The 16,133-nt window shown below is 42.4% G+C and overlaps 1 protein-coding gene across 1 annotated transcript in view; it reads right to left on the bottom strand.

Annotated features, from left to right (window-relative positions):
* Positions 1-10,224, bottom strand: part of LOC148534438 (apolipoprotein L3-like) — a 75,025-nt gene extending 64,801 nt beyond the window's left edge. Inside the window, exons 1-2 of the mRNA XM_088466859.1 lie at positions 10,179-10,224; positions 9,264-9,293 (exon numbers count right to left, since the gene is read on the bottom strand). Of these exons, the coding sequence (XP_088322985.1) occupies positions 9,264-9,275 (12 nt within the window). The 5' untranslated portion in view covers positions 9,276-9,293; positions 10,179-10,224. The remainder of the gene's footprint in view (positions 1-9,263; positions 9,294-10,178) is intronic.
* Between the last annotated feature and the right edge of the window lie 5,909 nt (positions 10,225-16,133).

Below are 16,133 nucleotides of genomic sequence, written 5' to 3'. Positions count from 1 at the left end.
ACCTGTACTTCCTCCTCGTTTACTGCTGCCTCCCCATCTAGTCTGCTCGACTCCCAGTCCCGTGACTGGAAATCTCAAGGGCCAGGTTGTGACACTCAGTCTCTTAAAACAGTAAATGATTAACCAATGATGGTAGAACTGTGATCATAGCAATGTGAGTGAATGGTTGGTACTGATGTACACTTGGATTGATAAAGCAGTGCATTCGTGGGGTTTTTTTTAGTCACAATACTCACATTATGAAATGGGAAAAATAAAATAAAAGGGGAAAAATAACTTAAGATAAAATAAATGACTGTACTGATAATTGTCACAACCCGGTCCTGTTCCCCTGCTGCTGGGTCACATACTGCTTCTGCTGTTTGCTTCCTTGGCATTGTGCCCATGTCTTCTGTCACCTACAAGATGTATAGGATTCATAATTCCCAGCCTATTAGGCCTCAAACCACATCAGAGCCTGACTTGGAGTACTGTTGTGACAATCCTCGATCATATGTCTACAGCACAGCCAATCGTAAGACAGCATGAGCATCCCTGCATTACCTGATACTGCTCAGCCTATCCCAGGTAACCCAGGGGTATATCCTCCAGCCTCTGGCACCCAGAATTTGTCAGTACAATGTCTAAGCTCAGTTCCCACTGAGCCTATGCTACCCTGAGCTCTTGTACTACTTTCTCTTTGTAGTAAGTATCCCGAGCAGTGCAGTTCTGCTACCCTGCTGTATTGCTACTGTTTAACGCAACCTTCACAGGGTGAAGATTTCCTGTATCCTGTAATAGATTCCCTAGTAGTAGTATCTCTACTAGCAACTGTTCAGCATTGCTTGAGACTGTGGGCCCGATTCAGCCCTGCTCGCTAAGCTGCAATCGCATGCAGCCGTCAGCTGCTAATATATGCATAGGAAGCGCACACACGGCAAGACATTAGTATGCCCACTATGTCTTAGCGAGCGATGGCAGAGCGAATGCAGGCCAGTCTAATGACAACCCCTTTTCCTTCATCATCCCTAGGAAGTGTGTATAACAATCAGTAACTCCGGGAACCATTGGAGGCATACACAGTGCTTGAGGTGCACCCTACCTTACCGCAAGCACTGTGAGTACTTCAGTGTTTAATAAAGCCAGGTGACATGTACAATGACGCTGCCTTGTAATTATGGACACCCAGAAAATGCAGTTTTGATGCTCAGACACGCCTGCATTATAGCTGGTTCTGCTCCGCATCCCACCATATCCTGAATAGCTGGTTCTGCTCCACGTCCCAGCACAACCTGTATGGCTGGTTCTGCTCCGCATTCCAGCACATCCTGAATAGCTGGTTCTGCTCTGCATCCCAGCATTTCCTCTATAGCTGGTTTTGCTCCGTATCCCAGCACATCCTGAATAGCTGGTTCTGCTCAGCATCCCAGTATATCCTTTATAGCTGGTTCTGCTCCGCATCACAGCACATCCTGAACAGCTGATTCTGCTCCTTAACTGTTTAGACTACACAGGTAATTCCAGTCCATTCCTGCTTCCTGTTTCCTTTCCTAATTATCCATTACCATCCATTCCAGTGTTCTGTCTGCATTCCGGCTCTGCTTCCATCTGAGTGTGCCAGATCTTTGACTACAGCGACAACCCAATACTAGCCTGCTTACTGTAATACCCTACCAAGCCTGCATCTCCAGTATTTCCGGATTACAGTTATCAAGTAAGGAGAGTGTTGTTTATCTTACCTACAGTATCAATCCAGTAATATGCCTGGTTAATCTACTGCCACACCCGTCTCTGCTACACAAGTCATCCTGTCAACAACACCGAAGACCCTGGTGGTCTAGTGGGTATGATCCGGCATCCCTCTGCGGAGACGCAGGTTTCATTCCTGGTCAGGGATTGCATCTACTTCTTTTCTACATGTCTAGTGTTTTCCTCAGACCAATCAGCCTCACATAAAGTCCTCCAGTCACGCTCACATAAAGTCACCCACATAGACTTTACACAGACTCCGGGTTCACAAACAAAACAAGAGTGACAATAATCTTACACACAGATGATATTCATGTATGTGGTGAAGGGCCCTTATGTGAAAAGTGAAAAGGGACTTCACAATAAAATGTCTTCATCCCAAATTGCTCAACCCAGGGGTTGTGAGCTGGGAAGGGGGATTTGCAGCAGTATTCGCAGAGAGGGTAATAGTGAGCCATGGATTCTATGTGGGGCCTGAGGGATCAACCCACACAGGGAATAAGAAATAGGTGTGACCACACCTAAGTGCTGCTGAGTAGAGTCAGTCCAAGGAGAACGTAGGCAGGCCAGTCAAGCTGCATGTGGACACAGAACCAGGAGGGCTGTGGCAGCCAAAGAGCGCAGATTGCCAGGAGGACATGTCCAGACAGAATGGGTATGAAGTCCCGGCGACTGAATAGCTGCTGGTTCATATCCCGACTCCGGGAGCTCGAAGGGAGAAGATCCCGACAGGGCAGGTAAGTACTCTATCCCTACCCCTCTCCCCCCTAACCCTACCTTAGTGGTGCCTAACCCTAATCTCCCCCCTAGTGCCTAACCCCAACCTCAGCCTGGGGGTGCCTAACCCTAGGGGTGCATAACGCTAACCTCCACCCCAAAACCTAACCCTAACTCCAATACTGTCCCTAAACCTAACCCTACCTCCCAGCATCTAATGCGAAGGGTGCCGTGGACTTACCTCTTTCGGTGTGGTGTCCTCCGGCATTCCAGCATCGGGATTAAGATAGGTGTCGGTATTTCTATGCCTATCTTAACTCCCTTGTCGTGATTAAGGCTACATCCCATCCAGACTTGCAGTCAGACAGGGAGGGCCACAAATCTCAGACTGTGTTTATATGGCAGCCAAGCCAGGCCAGTGGGCCTTGAAACCATAAAGGCCAGGAGGCCAGTGTCCATACTTGCATTCAAGCAGGGAGGGCCAAAAGAGACTTTGTGGAAGTCATGCCAGGCTACGAGGCCATGTCTATACCTGTGAGAGACAGGACTAGAGACTGAGGGCCTGATTCAGACCCGCTCGCGAGCGCAGGATGCTCGCAAGCGGGTCGATGGTGCCCTAATGTGCATGCTTACGATGGAGGGAGCTCCGTCGTGCGCATGCGCGAGACCCGGCGAGCGACGGGGTAGCCGTCACTAGGGGTCTCGCACCAAAGGGGGCGTGCTGTCGATGGTGAGTGACAGCACGCCCCTTTTGGTGGGCGTGCTGGGGGCGTGGATGCCAGACGGAGGCGTTCCCATGGGAACGCCTACCGTCTGGGGCCGGCCCCACTGACATCAGTAGTGATGTCAGTGGGAGTGATTTTGGCTCTGATAGAGCCAAAATCACTCCGGGGCTTGCGGCAGCGAGACCCTACCGCAGGGTCTCGTCGCAAGCCCGATGGTCGCGATGGTCTTGACCTTCGCGACCATCATCATGGGCGCTCGCTATAGCTGTGGGTGGTAACCCACAGCTATGCCAATGTCCAAGAGGCCACTCCAAGTTGAGGTAGGAGGGCCCTGATTCAGAGCGAGCCATCTGGTCAAAGCGTCCTGCTCTGAATCAGGCCCTGAGACTGTATTACATTTGTAGACTAGCTGCCCTTTTTAGTCAGGGTTCAAGAAGTGAGGTAATGCCCTTGTCGAAGCTGGTTTAGTGGCTGAGACAGAATCAGTGTAAAATTAGCTTGGAGCGATGCCATCTTGCGAATGGCAACCAGACTCCATCTTAAAAAATAAGAATCTGCAAGACGACATTTTGCGACCATCGCCGTTTTAAGTTACAACTCACGAGCGAAGTACAGATGGCAATGTTTTTGATAATCTTTTTAGAAGCCATGACAGGCCCATTCTGGGGACAACCTTGCATAGAGAAATACCAAAACAACTAGAAAAACAGACTCCTGAGAAAAGTAAATAGAATAGATAATACACTAGGAACTGTTGGTGTTTTTGCATGTAAAGGGAAAGACCTCACATGTGGACAGGTATAGCTGTGGCAATTGTAATATGGCCCAGACACTTGAATTTGACTAAATGAACAATGGTAAGAAATCTGCTCTTTTAAACTCACTATCAGACAGTTTGGCACCAGCACATAGCTGGGGGTCTCCACCCTGTTTGAGAGTGAATCTCATTACTAATAAAACATTGTATTGCAATTTAAAAATGATTGATATATATGTATGTGTGTGTATATATATATATATATATATTAAATCCATCATAAATAGAATCTCATGCATAAACACCGCACATTACGCACAGTTGCGCTGTTAACATGACGCACATTAGCGAATGCATAATATCCGAACGCTGTTTATTAGCTGCATGCGTGCACATCTGCCCCAAATCAGATAAACCTAACTAGTGTCTTTTCCCAAACCCCTAATACTTACATAATGCACACTCACCTAAAGGGTTCCATAGCTTTAAAGTATAAGATCCACGTTTTATTCATTTATTACAAATGCTGTGAAATAAAGGCTATTTTGGTATCTAAGGTTTAATATGTGATAAGTAAGCCGTGTTTGGTATTGTACTGATCTGCACTTTCTCAACAGCTTGTCGGTATCATCAGCGTGAAGATGGCAACATGCATTCTCAACTTATGGACCGTAGAGACTTAAAGCACCAGAATATACATTTTTAAAACCAACAGGCAAGATTTGCATGAGGAGGGAAAACGGAGGCAACAAGCTGTTAGAGGCTGTTCTGTGTCCATTTGAATCAACCTGTTAAATGCCCTGTAACAGATGCACCTGCACTGGGAACCAATGGGATCAGCAACAAACTTCTCTATTGTGTTGTCTGTTTCTGTGAGGGTATAAATGTGTGTGTTGTGACCCCAGTCTGGAGTCTTCTTGCTGATTGCTGATAGACGGAGGTTTCTTGCTGATGCCGGTATCTGGTCCAGAGCGCGTGCGTATGTATAACTGTATCTTGGGTCTGTATAATTTCTTTGCACTAAATTGTACTTAGATCACAGCATGTAACTGACTGTACTTTACTTGAATAATACTTTGTGCTTTGGAAACACATGTTCAAAGTCTAAAGTCTTTATTTTACTGTATGACTGCGTACGCAAATAACGTCAATTTTAGAGGTTTATAGGCAGGTTTTAGAAGGTATAGGTAGGAGTGTATAGAGGTTCAAATTCAGTATCCTTACCCTGCATGGGGTCTAGGATGTTTATTATTCTGTTCCTAAATGCTAACAGTAAATGGGCACTGTTGTGAGGGGGGACTTCATTTCCTTTTGAAAAAATTCCTGAGAAAGGGGAGAAACTAGTCAAGGCTTTACAGTGGACTGCTCTCATACTTTCTGCATACCTGTATACCTCCTAATAACGGGACATTACTTCTGTGGCTATTATTGGCATCCCAGAATTTGGAGAACTGCCTTTCACCATCAGGGGCAGAGCCGTCTTTTTATAAGTGGACAAGCGACACACCACATGGAGTCGCAGCATACAGGTATCCATTTTCTCCACTTATAACCAATCATACTGCTTTCAGCAACTACACATGGTAGACTGGACATTGCTATATTCACCTTTATTACCTGGCTGCGAGTCGCTGGAGCGACGCTAATCCGAGGACACAGTCACATTTTATTTCCCTGGCCTGGTTGGGTGCCGCTGGAGCGGTGCCACCATAAGGAGACGCCATAACGTGGATCTATTGTGAGCAACTTAACACATAAGCTGGAGCTCTTTGATCCAGAACGTGATGCAGGATTGTGCAATAGTCAGGTTGATTCCTGATTTCCTTATGAGTTAACGCATTGTGGTCATACAATGTATGCATGAGGTTTTGCATTGGACAGGTGGCTCATTCCACAAATAATCTTGTATGGTGACTATGCATCAATATACCGTTTCACATCTAAAGCCTCTTTTCCTTATGTATATGTGATCAATTCCATATAAGGTATATAGAGCAGATTGAATTTTACACTGGTCTCAAATATTCTATTGAAGCGTCTCATAGACACATTGTGTAGTTCAATAATAGCAACATTGTGTTAGTTATTTTTGCAACAGGTCGTATTGATTGGAGGCACATTTATACTGTGTATTTATGCTTAATGTATGTATATGTTTTTTTTTTTTAAATTGAGTAAATTTTTATTGGTTTATAGAAATACATTAACAAATAACCAAACAAAATAAATAATAAAAAATATATAATAAAAAAAATAAAAATAATAATAACATATATATATATATATATATATATATATATATATATATATATACATATATATATACACACACACATACATACATACACACATACACACATATACACATATACACATAAATACATAATCAAATAACAGTATCTGGAATATAAAACCTAGATCTACAAACTGCATCCCAGATCCATTGCTTATAAAAAATATAATATTAATGTGTATACCAAAACAATAAACATAGAGAATATATATATATATATATATATATATATTTTCATACACATATACATATATATATATATACACATACACATAAAACATATAAAAAAACAAAAACACACTATACAAATATTGGAATATTGTCAAAAATAACACCTGAAAAATTGGCAAAATCAACTAGATCCCAAAAAATTCTCAACTTATCACACAGCACATTACCTCCAACAAAGTAATAATCTACCTCATTATCCTAACAATAATATACCGGTCAATCATTAGGCAGTGCACGGGCATAACAGGATTTAAGCCAACTGCTCCAGATACGTTCATACTTCTTCTCAGCTTTGCGACAAATAAACACATGTTTTTCATGTTCAACAGTGGTACGGACCAAGGACAGCCAAGCATTATAATCTGGTCCTGTAGGAGCCATCCATGACCGAGCCACACATACCTTAGCTAGTGTACACATATTGACAATGTATTGTTTAAGATATCTGTCCACTACCTCATCGTCCATAGAGCCTAAACACCACGTCAATGGCATAGCTAAAGTGGGAGCAATACCTGTATTGAACAAAACTCTCAGAACCTTATTCCAAAAAGTGCTAACCACCGGACAATCCCATAGAAGGTGCCAGAAAGTACCACTACTAATTTTACACTTAGGGCATATGTCAGATGTTCTCCCCCAAAATTTTAGCAAACGAACAGGAGTTAAATAGGTACGGTGTAGAATAAACAGTTGAATCTGTTGAAATCTTATAGAAGTCATGGAAATACGAGGAGCTTCTAGAGCATTATCCCATTCCGTATCACTTATAAGGCCAATATCTCTCTCCCACTTTGATCTAAGATGTGGTAAACTATCCTTATGATAAGAAGACAATATATAGGAGTATAAGTAGTATATGTTTTTAGTTTGAACTGCAGTTCTCTTATGCATGTTTAACCAATACATGTTTAATACATTTTTATAATTATACAGTCTTGGGTTATTTTGTATTGGAACTAGCGCAGGCACCTCTTTTACATTTTGCGGTTTTTTTATGAGGGTTTGTGTAAGACCCCTCTGGTGTCAGCAGCTGGCTCCCATACTGGACAACATTTGAATTACAGCGCACCATCTTTCCTTTTCTTACTGTTGTGAAGGGATCTACACCACTGGGATCTATTGTCACTAGCGGTTGGGGAGTAATGCTTGTGGAGATCTATTGCCGCTGGGTTATCTATTGCCTCTCAGGGTTGGAGTTACTGTATCAATGAGAGCCCTCAGTGGCAAATGAAGATGGAGTCAGATTTTTTTGCAATAAAATATTTAAATCCATTTTTAAAAATAAATTCAAAACTTAATTAACTGAAAAACTAAACCATGATAATTTCTGAGCATTTTTTGGGGAAAACAGTAGCCAGTTAAGTGGTTAAGCTATGTGCGGAGAGGAGGCATATATCTCAATGTTATATATGGGGGTGGGGTTGATTTTGCTCAGGAAAAAAAAAAAGAAAACATATAAAAAAATTTTTATTAAAGACCACCTGTCTAATAAATAAATATATAAGAGCTCATTCAGACCCGCTCGCTAAGATACATACTCTTGCTGCCGATGGTATGCAGTGTGTATGCATTGAAAGTTCACAAAGCATTCGCTCGCTGCACATAGACAGCCCAGCAGAGTGAGTGACAGGGGAACCCATTTGTAGGTGGTAACAGGGGCTGACCTTTAAAAATGGGGGAGTGGCGGTGCAAACGCAGGCGTGCCTGAGCGTCTCAGCAGCGTTTTAGAGGTGGGCATAATTATAAGACAGCATCATAGTACACGTCACCTGGCTTGTTTTTACACTGAAGTGCTCGCAGTGCTTGCGCAAGGGTATGGTCATCCTCAAGTGCTGCGATCGCATCCAAAGTACCGATGGTTGCATACACTTCGTGGACGTGATGTGCACAAGATAGTAGGTTTATTCTTCTATAAGTGAAAAAATTGACCTTTAAAAATACTCAGATGATTATTTTCCCTCATTAATATGCCATTATTACTTATTCACACAGAAAATTATGCAGCGTATCCTATCCACTAGACAATATTTTGAATGATAATGATATTGTTATCATTCAGTCATTCACTATATCGTCCAGTGGATATGCCATGAACGACCAGCGATGCGCTCTCCCACTGGCCGTTGACAAAGTCACTCATCGCCAGAACCTGCTGCCGGGGACACATTAAGTGATATCGCTCATGGAGCGAATCGTTTAGTGGATACGTGGCATTACTTATGTTATAAAATAGACTGTACGTCCCTTATCCTAATGAATTATTTAAGTCTTAAATGACAATTAGTATTGTATTGGCAAAACATAAACTTGTACACAATTAAAAATGTGGTAATAAAGGTGTAGGAATTCTCCCACCTCTCTGCACATCAAGATGCACTTTTCCATCATACTTACCATCTCTCCTGGGATGTCTGGGAGACTCCCAATTTTTGAGTAGTCCCCAGATGCACAAAATAGTGGGTGGATCCCCCACATTCCACTCACTTCCTAGTGAAATGGACAGGATGAGAAAATAATGGGAATCGAGGTCCATAGGGCCAATATGATGTATTGTAAAGAGAATTGTCATTTTAGCCCCTCCCTATGGACAGCTTTAGCCATGATGGGGTGGGACTTAATGATATAAAGAGCCCAGCCCTCTCCTGGAGTAAATATATAAAGGTCAGCAAGTCTGTCTTAGTTGGGTGGCAGCTGTGAGTGTGGGCAGGAGTCTTGTACAGCACCTTACTGTACATTGCACAGTTACTTGCTCTTCATAAGTGACCTCCACTTTCACATACAAATATAATGTAGCACAATGATGTCTTACCAATAGACGCATCTCATCAGATTCTTCTGCCTATAAATACAAAAACAGTAACAATAATATCAGTTGATTATGACTGTTACTTATTGATATGACACATTTCCCGGCCTATTCACACATTAAAAAAATACATGTAATAACAGACTGTAATTCCCTTTATCCTACTGATATACTGTAGTTAAATGACAAGTAGTAATTTTGGGACACAAAATAAACTAATACAATAAGAGGTGTGGGAGATGGAATTTTTATGCAGTACCTCCCAATGGAATTGGTATGAAATACCAATTCCCGGCAGCGGCAGCCCGACATCAGCAGAGATCCCGGCAGCGGAAGCCCGACAGCACTGGAAATCCCGATCGTGGATAGGCAAGTATTGTCTAACCTAACCCCCCTAACCTTCCTTAGGGGTGCCTAACCCTAACCTCCCCACCAAGTGCCTAACCCTAATGCCCCCTCTAAGTGCCTAACCCTAACCACCCCCTTCCCCGCTGCCTAAACCTAAGTCCCCCGGGGGGGTGCCTAACCCTAAGTCTCCCCCGGGGGTGCCTAACCCTAACCCTCCCTCCCCCTAGCCTAACCCTAACCCTGCCAGGGGGGTGCCTAACCCTAAGTTCCCTCCGGGAGCCCTAAACCTAACCCTCCCCCCCCCGCGGCTGTCCGCTCGCGGCTCCCGGCATCACTACGATCGTGATGTCGGGCGCCGGTCTCCCGGCATCGCGGAAATGCGGGCGTCTACATCTAGACGCCCGGCATTTCACCCTTGCTGGGTTATGACAGTCGGGAAGCCGGCTGCCGGTATTTAGGCAGTCGGCTTCCCGATTGCATACCCCTCCCAATGACCTTTTTGCCTCTCTGCACATTGGGGTGCACTATAACTTACCTTGTAAGCTGCTAGTATAGAGCGCAGTCACGTACCTTGCTGTGCGCTGAGCAGTAATTGCAGTGTGTATAGCGCTTCCTAAGTAACCTCCACTGTGATTTAATTTCACATACAAATATAATGTAGCACAATGATGTCCTGCCATTTGCAGTATCTCTTCAGGTTCTTCTGCCTATAAATACAAGAACAGTCCCAATGATCATTTTCAGTTGATTATGATTATTACTTATTGACATGACACAGTTCCCTAAATTTCACACTAAAATGACACAAGTAATAACAATAGACTGTAATTTCCCTTATCCTGCTGATTTATTTAATCGATCAATGACAAGTAGTATATTAGTGGCAAAATGTAAAAACCTCTCCATAGTGCACCTCCCAGAGATTCTCCCAATGGTCTGCACATCCAGGTGTTAGCAGTGGCAGCTGTGATTACGGAGAGGAATCATGTATCTTGCTCTGTGCTGTGCAGTGTGCATTAAACATTACAATTATAATTTTCTATAGTTTATGATGAGTAATTATTGACATGGCACATTTCCCTATTTATCCCTATTTATTTACAGTAAGTCCTAAATGAAGAGAAAATAATTTCTAGTTTAGAAGCATCCCATCCACTTTCTAGTTAAGTTTGCAGGATAAGGAGATAATAACGGGAATCACAGTCTGTAGGGCGGGGCTACAATGTGGCAATTGCTTAATTTCAGCCCTTCCCCTCACTATGGCCCCACGAATAACTGAATTTTAATGCAAAGGGGGCGGGGCCTAATTACGTGAGAGCCTAGCCCCGCCCCACAAAGTACCCAGTTGAGGAGATTAAAAAAAGTAGGTAAATATGAGTTGTACTTGATGTTTACACCTCTCCATACTGCACCTCCTACAGATTTCTCCACCTCTCCGCACTTTGAGGTGCACTTTTAGATGCAGTGGTGTCTTCGATTGTGGATTAATGTACATTGTTGTCTTCTGCACAGTAATTTGCAGTGTGCATTAGGTGCGCTTTGTAAGTGACCTCCATTCTGTTTTATATTTTATTTACAAATCTAATGTAGTGAAGCAATGTCTTACTGATTGCATGAGCTCTTCACATTTTACCTGACTATAAACATCATGTAGCGCTAAAGAAAGCATGATGGCCTGTAAACCTCAATGCTGGGTCTGATTTTTGCAAAATGTATTTACATTGTGGATTCCATTTTAGTTATTGTGGTGTGGTGACAATGCTTTCAGGCTATAGCTGTGTGGAGGCAGAGATTGGGTGTGTCTTTAGATTTATAGTAGAGATGTGTGGGCTCGGTTTTCTGAAAACCGAGACCACCCGAACTTCCCCTATCCGTGGGAATCCATGCAGCGGCTTGCATATTCCGCCTTGCTCGGATTCCAAATCAAGGCAAAATGTCATCATGCCAAAGTCAGAATCTTGCAGGTTTTGGATTGTAAATAAGTCCCTCCCATGATGATTTGTGCGCCATTTCACACTGACTCCAGTCTAGGCTAACATGTCCAGTGGCTGCTGTGCTGTGTCCATCCTCTCCAATTCCAGTGGCTGCTGATGTGCTGTGTCCATCCACTCCCTGTGTCTGGTATCTGGCATGCTGCTGTGTCCATGCTCTCCACCTCCATTGGCTGCTGCTGTGCTGTGTCTATCCAGTCCCTGTGTCCATTGGCTGCTGCTGTGCTGTGTCCATCCAGTCCCTGTGTCCAGTGGCTGATGTGCTGTGTGCATGCTCTCCACCTCCAGTGGCTGCTGCTGTGCTGTGTCCATCCAGTCCCCTTAGTATTAAACACTGTTAATATTTGCAGAGACAGATTTACAGTTCAGGCAGATATCAAATCATTATTTATTATTGTTATAGTGCAGGAATTATTATAGTATTATTTATTATTACTAGTCTAACTGTCACACAGTGGTACTGCGATATAAGCAGTGTGACTCTGCAGTTCTCAATTGCAGAAAAAGTAAAAAAACAATAAGTTAAAGATAAAAATGTTTAAACAACCTGTGTGTGCTGTCCCCCAGTGCATATAAGCACTGTGACTCCACGCAGTGTCAGCTAAGCCGCGAATTTAAAAAAGTGAAAAAAAATATTTTTTCTTTTGTTGTTTGTACTGCATCTGTGTGCTATCTCCCAGTGTGTTTTGTTCACATACATATAAGCGCTGTGACTGCACGCAGTGTCAGCTGAACTGTGAATATAAAAAAGTGGTAAACAATTTTTTTTCTATTCTTGTTTGTACTACATCTGTGTATTCTTTGATAACTCAATAATATGGATAATGATAATTTGAGAGAAGAGCAGAAGTAGCAACCAAATACTAGCGCTGCAGTTGCTACCACCAGTCATCATGTTGAATCTGATACTAGTCCTTCAACACCATCTTCTAAAGTGTCAGGGTATTTAAAATTAAAAAAAATCAATAGTTACAGAGGTAAAGCATAAAACACCTCTAATAAAGGAAATGTTTATTGCAGAAAAATATAAAATTGCCCAAATGCCATTCACCACATACAGAGGCAAGGAAAGGCTCAGGCCTTGGCCTTTATTTATGAGTGATGGTTATGCAACTGCTGTCAGTGAGGTATCATCTTTTATATCTCATTATGGCACAAGCCGTTATCATTCAGAGTGTAGAAGAGGTGTCAAAAAATTAAAACTGTAAAATCGGTGTAAAAAAAAAATAAAACCACTAAGGCAGTAGAGCAAATGCGTGTTCACAAATGTCACAAATCCCAGAGGACAGTGCTATGTGTAAGCCTGACCTTTCTAAACTTTTAGAGAAGCCTCCTTCATCCATTTCTGCACCTTCTGCTAATGTGTGGGGCTGAGCAGCACAAGTGAAGAAGTTGTTGATGCTGACCTAGACATTGAGGCTGCTATAATAATTAAAGTGAAACAGGATGAGGGGAAATTTATGTAGCTGGCGCAGGGTTGTATGACCCCATTAGTAGTGCCCCCAGTAGTGCCCCCTTACACACAAATTAAAAAAAAAGTACCTGAATCCCCGCTCCTGCCATGACTGCAGCCATCCACTCCTCTCTGAACCCGCCGCAGGGGGAGCCAGAAGGTAGAGCTCATGAGTGAGCTCCAGCTGGCTCCCTCCGTGGACACAGCAGCCAATGAGAGTCTGTCTGACTCTCATTGGCTGCTATAATAAACACACAGCCGCTGCTGGCGGCTGTGTGTTTGTTAATGTGAGCCCTGATGTTTTATCAATAGGACTGTAGACAACAGTTAATATGTACAGTCTCCTGAACATATTCATGTCAGCCTATGAACATAAATATCTGTATGGCAGCTCTGATTGTAAGAGTGTACTTTTTTATGTAAGGTACTAATATGGCAGGGGGGGGGCGAAGAAAAATTATTACAATTCATTGACTACCTCAATTCAATTCCTGGCACAATAGGCCTCAGTCTCACGTTTAGCAGAGAGCACATCAATTTTTTAGATGTGTCAGTCTTACTGAATAAGAATCAGGTGGCTACCAGAATTTTCAGCAAGGACACTGATAAAAATACGCTGCTACATGCAACTACCTTTCATCCAGCACCCCTCAAGAGAGGGTTACCTTACTCACAACTTTTAAGAGTAGTAAGGATCAATTCAGAGCCAAAGTCTACCTCTATAGCTCTGATGGATATGGGACAACTCTTCCTCGAAAGAGGATATTCAAAGGAAGATATTGATGAAGCACTTACCAAAGTAGGCAAACTTTATTTTAACAAAAAGAAACTTACCCTGATAAAGAGTTGAATGTGTTCAACTTTTGCAGCACGTAAACTACTGCGTCCAGCTTTATACGGAAGAAGGTACTAGAGCACTGGCATTTATTGACCAGTGACCCTACTTTGTCTACACAAATTAGTGGGGTACCATGGTTTGCCAATAGACGTGAAGATTTGTTAGTCCAGACAGATTGTTCAAAATTTAAAAAACAACAAGCCCATTGGTTAAGCAGAAAACCAGGAACCTTTAAATGTACAGGCTGTACCAACTGTCCCTTTTTGGCAATGGGCAGTTGCTTCACCAATCCTCAGGACAGGAGCAAATATAATATTAGGCATCATTTGGACTGCAACAGCAAATATGTTGTTTATGCTCTCACTTGTCCATGTGACCTTGTATACGTTGGAAAAACTAACAGAATGCTCAAAGAAAGACTCAGTCAACACCAGTCTTCTATCAAGAAATCTGTATCCACTGCAGATCAGAGACAGGATTTGTCAAACTTACCGGTAGCTAGACATTTTAAAAACAAAGGACATTCTGTTAGACAGCTTAAATGTCACATTATTGACCACATTCCACCTCACCAAAGGGGTGGCAATAGAGAGAAAGTTCTGCTACAAAGGGAACTACAATGGATTAATCGATTGAACAGTCTCTCACCTAATGGGCTCAATGAGGACTTCAAAATGAGCTGTTTTCTTTAGACATATTCTCTGTTTGGATTATTTTTTTTTGATCAATAGCCTTACATGTGACTTTGTTACCCATGGATGGTAGCAATACATGATACGATATGCATATCACTGCCTTCCCTACAGAGGTTACCTGGATATGGTGGGTAGGCCCATAACCTTGGCCAAGATTATGCTAAAAACCTCTATTGATTGCAAAATTTTATTGCATTTTATATTATTAATAATTTGGAGTTGTGCACCTGAGATTTGTCTGTTTTTGTGCCTGCAATTTGTCTCATCAGGTAGCACCTCCCATTATATATAAATTCAGGGTGTGCAGTCCAGAAATCTTTCCCATATACTCTATTTAATGTGCTTTATTGCACACCTGAGGGAAAGGAGACACCCTCAGTCTGGATTAGCACCCCTACCTTATTGGTTTAAAAGCATGGAGTCCTGTAATGAATATGCACACTTGTAATAGGCACAATTCTAGGTAAGTCCTACAAGTTTTATATACTGTAGTGCAACTTTGGTTCATTTTTGGGGTGTGGGTCCCCTGGATTGCCTTTGTTGATCTGTTTCAGGGCACCGCATTATAACACATTTTTCCTTTATAACACATTTTAACCCTTCACTGTTTGTTTATTATACTGTATATGTACCTCACTTCTTATTTTCATTCTTTATATGCAGCAGTAGCTGCTCCTAACTATCTCTTTCACACTGCACTTTTCTTACTAAGGCAGTGCCCTGGGGTGGCTTAGCTGGGCTAGTTTGGGGGTGTCCTGTGCTCTGGATTTGAATCGTAGTATGTTAGGGACCTACCCTACAGAGGTTACCTGGATATGGTGGGTAGGCCCATAACCTTGGCCAAGATTATGCTAAAAACCTCTATTGATTGCAAAATGTTATTGCATTTATATATTATTAATAATTTGGAGTTGTGCACTTGAGATTTGTCTGTTTTTGTGCCTGCAATTAGTCTCATCAGGTAGCACCTCCCATTATATATATATTCAGGGTGTGCAGTCCAGAAATCTTTCCCATATACACTTTTGCTTATGTCCTCCTCCCTTTATTATCTGTCATCAGCAAAACTATTAGCTGCACCCCCTACTTAGACTCTTAATGCCCCCGTACATCAGCAATTGATTACAGGAATTTGCAATCGATTGTGTATAAAAATCTTTGCTTTTTCAATCGATTGCAGATTGCAGAATTGCCACAATCAATTGAAAAAGGGAAAGATTTTTATACACAATCGTTTGCAAATTGCACAATTGCTGCAATCAATTGCTGATTTATGGGGACCTTTAGCTACTGCTCTCTACAGCTCTCTTGTCTCCTATAATTAGCAAATCAGATTTTGTTTGTACCAAGCTCTTGAGCAAAGACACAACGCACGCTGATTTGCTTCCTTACAACTTGTAATAAATATGCCCCGTAGACAGGTGATCATTGCTGATGTTCTGCAATTCAAGGCTTTCTGATATTATAAATGAATGTACTGTTCCCTGCATACTCTTTGTGGCACCTTATAAATACATGACAATTATATAGAGCTATGGAATATACTGG

This window comes from Taudactylus pleione, unplaced genomic scaffold, assembly GCF_031769625.1.
Source record: "Taudactylus pleione unplaced genomic scaffold, aTauple2 ptg000066l, whole genome shotgun sequence".
NCBI lineage: Eukaryota > Metazoa > Chordata > Amphibia > Anura > Myobatrachidae > Taudactylus > Taudactylus pleione.
Note: the sequence above shows the minus strand (reverse complement) of the source record. Positions and strands in the feature narration are given on the sequence as shown.